This window comes from Salpingoeca rosetta (genome assembly GCF_000188695.1).
Source record: "Salpingoeca rosetta unplaced genomic scaffold supercont1.60, whole genome shotgun sequence".
Taxonomy (NCBI): domain Eukaryota; class Choanoflagellata; order Craspedida; family Salpingoecidae; genus Salpingoeca; species Salpingoeca rosetta.
Genome location: NW_004754874.1, coordinates 661 through 7,715, shown reverse-complemented (window position 1 = coordinate 7,715; position 7,055 = coordinate 661). Strand labels below are relative to the sequence as shown.

General features: G+C 52.9%; 2 protein-coding genes across 2 annotated transcripts; one reads left to right on the top strand and one right to left on the bottom strand.

The window, feature by feature from the left end:
* Positions 1-128: 128 nt before the first annotated feature.
* Positions 129-5,347, bottom strand: PTSG_11408 (WD-40 repeat protein). Its single transcript, XM_004987528.1, has 3 exons — positions 723-5,347; positions 459-595; positions 129-414 (listed from the first exon to the last, which is right to left on the bottom strand). Exons 1-3 carry the CDS (start codon positions 4,837-4,839, stop codon positions 349-351), a joined length of 4,320 nt encoding a protein of 1,439 aa, XP_004987585.1. The 5' UTR covers positions 4,840-5,347; the 3' UTR covers positions 129-348.
* Positions 5,348-5,706: 359 nt separating this feature from the next.
* PTSG_13271 (uncharacterized protein) lies at positions 5,707-6,820 on the top strand. Its single transcript, XM_004987527.1, has 2 exons — positions 5,707-5,993; positions 6,123-6,820. The coding sequence occupies exons 1-2, from the start codon at positions 5,722-5,724 to the stop codon at positions 6,565-6,567; spliced, it is 717 nt and encodes a 238-aa protein (XP_004987584.1). The 5' UTR covers positions 5,707-5,721; the 3' UTR covers positions 6,568-6,820.
* Positions 6,821-7,055: the final 235 nt, after the last annotated feature.

The following is a 7,055-nucleotide window of genomic DNA, read 5'->3' as shown; positions in this document are numbered from 1 at the left end:
TGGACGAAAACTCCGTGCAGTACCTGCGGCAGTTGGAGCCGCTGCTGCTGGTGAAGTGGGCGTGCCACGGCGTGAGCGTGGACCTGGACCACAACCAGCATAGCCACCTTGTGCACATTTCGAGCTGTCCATGGGGTGTTATCTATTTGGCGATTTGACCGTCGAAACTGAACGGCGTTAATGTAAGTGCAAATCGGAATAAAGACAACACGAAAACAGAAAGAAACCGAGACAGAAGGGGCAGCACAATCGCAAAACAAACAACAGCAGTCAACGTAGATGCAAACGAAGAAACTATTGTGTGTTTTGGAACGAAGAGAGATAGTCTCTCTCTCTCTCTCTCTGTGTTTACCCCTGAAGCTGCGGCTGCCACACGCGCACAGTGCCGTCGCCGCTTCCAGACATGACTTGATCCTCGCGCGCCAAAAATGCAACTGAACTGACCCAGTCACAGTGACCTTTGCAAATAGCAACTTGATTGCCGGTTGAGAATTGCCAGAGTCGTACGGTTGTGTCACGACTTCCTGAAACGATGAGTCTGCCGCTTTGCGAAACGCGGACGGCGTTGATCCAATTGGTGTGGCCGGTGCAAGCTCTGATGAGACGTCGAGTGTGCACACACCAAACACGAATGGTGCAGTCACGACCACCAGATACGACATGTTCACAATCTGGAGTGAAGGTGACTGAGTGGACAAAGTCTGTATTGCCTTCGCACACACCCACTTCCTGCAAGAATTCTGGTTCCGATTCGACGTTCACTTTGAACAGTCGAACTTCACGTTCACGCCCCGCAGTGGCAAAGAGGTTCTCAGCTCCGAAAGCAACAGACATGACCCACGCAGGACGCTCAAAGCACTGGGGCGGTTCTTCTGGCTTCTGCAAGTCCCACACCCGCAGCACGTGTTCTTTGCCTCCAGAACATATGAGAGCGTTCGAGGGGCTCAAAGCAATCGTGGCGACACAACCCTGATGCCCTTTCAACTCCCGAACGAGTGTTGCTCCTCTCGCGATGTCCCACATGCAAATTGTTTGGTCCCGACTCGCAGACATCAACAATGGGACGCGCTGAGTACCACCTGACCTGACAAACGCCAAAGCGTAAATGTAGTCAGAGTGAGCATGCCAGTGCAGTTGTGTTTTGCCTGTGTTAGCGTCCCACAAATAGATATGCTTGTCTTCGCCACCGGCAGCAATCAGCTCACCGTCTGGACTGGCAGCCACGGCCCGAATCGTTTGCAGCGGTGACGTGCTTGTATCACGCTTCGCTTCAATGTGCCAAAAACGCAGTGTGTTGTCCCCACTGCCAGACACGATTTTGCCATTTGATAGGAAAGCCACACAGCTGACCCAACTGACGTGTCCAGAAAAACAAGCGATGCGCCGAGGTTCTGAGATGGAACCAATGTCCCACACACGCACTTGCTTGTCCTTGCTTCCAGACGCCAAATGCTTGCCGTTGCAGCTAAATGCGACGCATAACACCCAGTCCGTGTGCCCTTCCAAAGTTGTCAGGAGGCTGAGGCCCTGCGTGCTCATCTTCCACAGCCGCACGCACTTGTCGCGGTGACCGGACGCAAGCAAGCGTCTGTCATCCGAGATTGCCAATGAGTGAACGATCGATGCACATAGTGTCGCGAACTCTTGGCCTTGAGCTTGGCCTTGAGCGGTGTCCCAAATGCGAATAAATTTGTCAGTGCGAGCAAAAGCACAAACGTTGCCGTCTCTGCTTGTTGCCATTGCTTCAACTCGATACTCCTGTGTGTGGCAATAGGCTGTCATGGCACAACTGAAGTTGCCTGATTTGGGGCTCTTCCTCCAAATGCGTACACGTCCTCGACGATCACCAGACGCAATCTGGGCGCCATTGCGACTGGTCACCACAGATGTGACAGCAGCAGCAGTAGCAGCAGTGTCGGGATTGAGCTCAGACAAAGTTTCATCATCCTGGTGGATTTGCCAGACTAGAATCGTGCCGTCACCATGGCCAGACACAATCGTTGATCCATCAGAGCTAGCCGCCACGCTAGCCACTCGCCCATGGCAATGATTGATCGTTGGGCATTGCTCACCGGTGCATGTGTTCCAGACGCGTAAAGTTGCGTCATCGCTGCCAGAAACAATGAAGTCACCAGCTACGGCAACGGAGGTGACGGCGGCTTGATGGCCTGCAAGCCGCAACAACGACATTGGGGGTGAATCAAGAGGCAGCCGAAGAACTTGCTTCGCATGATTTGAAGCCCGCCACAGCCAGTTGGACGCCATGGAATCATGTAAGCATGAGTTGAAGGGAATGTTGGCGACAAAATGAGCACAACCATCCAACGTCAACGGTTCAGGAACCCAGTATGTTCCAAATACACGCGATGTGTCCGTCAGTAGATGGCTGAGTTGGAGACAATCTTTCACCTGACTTACGGCAGCAGCTGTGACTGGCAGCTCCCTCTGAAACGACCACTTCCTGCCCATGGTGTGCGCTTGCAGCAGCAGCCATTGTGCAAAGGCAGTTGTCGCCTCATTGGATGAAGGGTACACTTCATCTCGGGCCTGGGCTGCTTCTTCCTCTTTGCGCTTTTGCACGAAGCATGAATTCCATCCGTCAAGGGCTTCTTCACATCTGCATAACACCCTCTGCATGCTGTCGCTTTGCGAATACGATGGCAGCCTTGCATCTTGAACTGCCCTGCCACACTGCGCTAAGTGCACGTGCCCATACTGAAGGGCGTACACCACTACGGGCTCCTGGGGACTTTGTTCTTCAATCAACGTTGCCTCTGCCTCGCTATCACAAAATGCCAGAAGATCCCTGTCTTGCAGCACCCTCAGGCACGCGCGAGCGAGGATGGCGTGGCCTTCCCGCTCGTCCACAAAGTGAGGGCCAGCTCGCTGCTTGTCGGTGAGGAAGTCATTGACGGTCTTGTGTAGCGGCTCAATCACGTCGTGCTTGCTGCTGGCGGAGAAGAGAAGCGACAGCGCGCTCAGTAACTGGTGCGTCAGTACCTTGTTCTGCACCCGACCACCACCACACAGCTCATGCAGATCACCTACAGGCAGCGGCTGACGGGAAGCCACAATCACCGCTAACACATCGCGCAGGGCACCCTGCAGCAAGTGCAGCACTGCCAGCCCTTTCGCGTCATCAGCGTGCGGTAACACATCCGCAATTTCGGCTGCTGCGTGCTTGAGCCTTGCATGGATGCGGTCAAGAGTCTTCGTGTACGTGCGGTCAATGAAGCTGCCGCTGGTGCTGAGCAGGTCTCCGACATCACTCACGGTGAGCGAATGCCTCTGGTTGGCATCTGCATTGGCAACAGCATCGACGATAAGCTTCCCAGCCAAGAACACACCATCGGCTTTCTCAACTATCATGTTCACGGCCTCTTCTTGCTCAGCGTGCTTCAATTTGCACAGGCTGGTCTGCTCGATGATGGTGTTGTGTACGAACATCTTCAGGTCGTCCCGTTGCTGCTCATCCTGCCGGTCGATGGTGAACGGGTCAAGATTCTTGAAGAAGGCGAGGATGTCCTCCTCCGGGCGCGATGTGACAACGAATCGTACACATGGCGGGAGCAACTGTAACTGCCCGCCCACCAGACGCAGGAACTTCGTGCGGCTGGTACCATCACGCAGCTCGTCCAACGCGTCAATCAGGACAAAAACATCACCTGCTGACTGTGGTCGCTTCTTAAGCGCTGCCTTGAGAGGATTTGCCAGGACGTTTTCAAACGCATCTTTCAAGCAGTCATGAATGCCGGCTGCATGTTCTGTGAAGATGTTGCGCCTCTCCACGTTAGCGCCTTGAAGAATCGCTCTATATTCCTCACGTAGCTCAGGCAGCTGCGTTGCAAGCCGAAAAGCAAGGGTGTTGATGGCCTTGAGCGGGTTGTTGCGCGCGACGTCGTCGTGCTTGCAGAAGAAGTGAGCTGCAATCAGAGGTTTGTCATCGCCATGATGACTGTCGCCGCCGCTTTGCGCCTCGCTCCCATACCGCTGCACAAGCTGGGCTGCAATCACACTCTTGCCGAGTCCACCCGTGCCCCGAATCCAGAATACACGCTTGTCTTGGTTGCTCAAAGACTGACTTCGTTTCGGCCGCTTTGGACTGTGAATATCTGGGTCGTGCATGGCCCACGCTTCAAATGCATCGAACACCCATTGTCGCGTCCCTTCTGCGAATCTCCGCTGGTGTTGGAGCAGATCCGTACCAAAGTCGGCAGGGCACAACGCCCTGCGCAAGGCGAGGTCCGCAAAGTGGCGAGGGTCTGAACTTAAGTGGTGCAGCACAGCCTCTGCCATTGAGGGGTGTCCATTGATAAAACTCTTGAAGGCGTGCACGGTGGTGGTGTCCCGTGTTCCATTCTTACCGGCGAAGAACGAGTAGATGCTTGGCTCGTCTATCAAACGAGAACAGGTAGATTGCGTGTCAAGACAATCGATGTTGGATTCCATGGCATCAAGCAACACTTGCACTGGTACCTGCTCCTGGCCGATTTGCTGAACGTAGAAATCTATCGCATCACGTGCGCGCAAGTCCTCCAAGCAGTCGAACGAGGCGGGTGGTGCGGAACCGTGAAGGGATGTCATGATTGTTGTAATAGAAGTGAAGGTGTTCTTGAGTTGACTGGCTGCTTTGTTTATCGCGTCGTGTGTGTGATTGCTGCACACAAAGCGTTTGATCGCTTCGAGAGGTCCTGAGTTCCTGCTCAATTCATGTCGAACAACCCGATCTGCAAACCAAACATTGTCAAGAAATTCCTCAAAGAGGTCCTCGAAATGATACCGCTTGCCGGGCTTGTCCAGCTTTCTGAGCTGTTCGACAGCCCAAGGTACAAGTTTCATGTCGCTGATTAAGTGCAGTGTGTCTGTCTCATTGTCGTCAAGTGTTCTGTTTCGTTCTTCGGCATCCCGACTCAAGCTGACTAGAGAGAGCACTGCAGCAACTGGATTGCCTGCCGAAGCCACAAGGTGGGCACCCTGTTGTTCTCTTGCCCAAGAACGAAAAGCAGCAATCAGCGTCTGGTGCCGTGTTTTCACTGGCTTGAATACCCAGGCCTCCGCGAATGACGCGTCTCTGAGCCCCAGCTCATTCAAGAACTCGAGCCTCTCTTCGACAACGCGGGGGTAACGCAAAACAGTGTCTCAGGCGCCCTGCTTGGTGGATTGAAAGTTTAAAACTGCGTTGCGAGAGGTACATTGCCTTCATCAGCAGTCTCCACCAGCTCCTTTCCGGTCACACAGCAGAGGGCGTCAGATAGGCTTTCAAGCCCATGTCCCTGAAGCCATCTAGTGAGTTCTTGCGCGCGAAGATGCTTCACCTCCTCCATTGCTGCTTGAAAATTGCTTTTGGCGCTGAAGAAAATGGATGCTGGCAACTCACAGTTGGACTGGAGCTTTGAGGATGTGTTCACACTTGTGGGCGTTCCTGGCCAATTTGATCAAAGCAACAACGTTGCCCAATCGGGAAGTAGGCTTCTCAGAGCCTGCCGCTCAGAAAAAGTTTCTTCTGCAGGCAAGAGTTTGCCTCAAAGCAGCAGGTGTTGAGGAAAACAGTAGTTTGGGCTGCGTCGTTTTGACCCGTTGTCACCGGCCCACCTTTGTCAACAAGATTCCCATAAATAGAAACAGAATCCTCGAAATACGAAGTTCTCAAATGAGCACGAATTTGACGGATGTTTGTTGTCACGACGTTTTCACTTTCCCCCTGATTGGTTGGCCGTCAACATGGCTGTTCCAAACCCTACACGGTGTGTGTACGTGTATGACGTTCCAACAACCGCTGCACCAATCCCACTCCATCATCAATTGTACGCTTCTTGGGATGGTGCATCCCAAGCAGCTCGAGACCATGTATTTGGTCAAGCTGAGGGAGCTGGCCTTACCCCAACACCCGTGAGCATGCCTCATGGCTTCTCCCTTCGCACTCAGCTGACGAACAGCCAGTTTCCCAACGCAAGTGCCCGACCTCAGCCCTTTCCTTTCAACGTTCACGCCAGGTAAGTACTTGCTTCCGCATTTTGAACAGACACAGCAACACAAAGCCAGCCCACTGCATACACTTGTCACCCGAGAACCATTGAGTGCCGGCGTCATGACCGCGTGCTTTATGAATCGAATTGTTACAGGTTTGATCCACAACACATCTCTGGCCAGCTGTTTTGGGGAACTGAGGCAGCAGCAGTCACATTTCACGGAACGGAGCAAAAGCCAAAGCACAGGAAGAAGGACAAGAAGAAAAGAAGCAAAAAGAAAACTGTCAAGTGGTGTCGAACCGAAGACGGCGCTCACATCCAAGCTTCAGGTGCCAAAGTGCTCTTATTCTTCGCACTCACCGGCAATATGAGCAAGGCTGTGTACTCCGCCATGTATCGGTGGAATGTCCAGTACCCAAACAATCGCTGGGAAAGCTCAAGCTGCACAGGATCTTACGTCCTTCAGCAGATGCCTCGTGGGGCGACCACTCGAGAGATCTCAGACGGTACACTGCGCTCTTTGCGTGACGAAGGATGCTATGGACGCGGTGGATACTTGGGCTTTCTCAACGTCCAGAATTACCAGCAGTGTCCGTAGTTGCCTGAAGTGAAGTGAGGATGTGGTTGATGATGTGATTGTTTGTTGTTGTTTCTTTGGTTTGTGTTCTTCGCGCCTGTTCGTGAAGCTCAACCTGCCGTTCCTTAAACTTTGTTGGATGCGAGTTTGTGAAATGATACCTTGAAGTTTTTGGTTAGTAGTGGAGTGGCTGTGTGTTTGTTGGACTTTGGGAAAGGTCTTGCTGTTGACTCTGTGGGAGACGTTGTCGCAGATAAAGAAGACAAGGTGATAAGATAAGTGACACAACGAAGCACGGGAAGTAGAGACAGGCACAAGGTCGAGAGAGGAGTGCGGGGATTCGGATCTTGTAGTGTTTCTGTTCTTGGTCAAGAAGGGTTCCATTCTGTTGTTTGGTTCTCAACTTGAAATGGCCCTGCACTCCGAGACTCCGAGCGGACCAGGCTTAGAGGCTTTGATGTTCGCGATTGGTATGTTGTGAAGTGCAATTTTTTCCTGTTCCACGGACC

Bases quoted from the DNA above. Each gene is read 5' to 3' on its own strand.
- PTSG_11408 (XM_004987528.1), bottom strand. From the start codon at position 4,839: ATGAAACTTGTACCTTGGGCTGTCGAACAGCTCAGAAAGCTGGACAAG. The intron at 596-722 runs GTGTGTGCGAAG...ACGTCTCATCAG, and splicing joins AGAATTCTTGCAGGAAGTGG to AGCTTGCACCGGCCACACCA. The intron at 415-458 runs GTCACTGTGACT...TTGGCGCGCGAG, and splicing joins TCAAGTTGCTATTTGCAAAG to GATCAAGTCATGTCTGGAAG.
- PTSG_13271 (XM_004987527.1), top strand. From the start codon at position 5,722: ATGGCTGTTCCAAACCCTACACGGTGTGTGTACGTGTATGACGTTCCA. The intron at 5,994-6,122 runs GTAAGTACTTGC...GAATTGTTACAG, and splicing joins CCTTTCAACGTTCACGCCAG to GTTTGATCCACAACACATCT.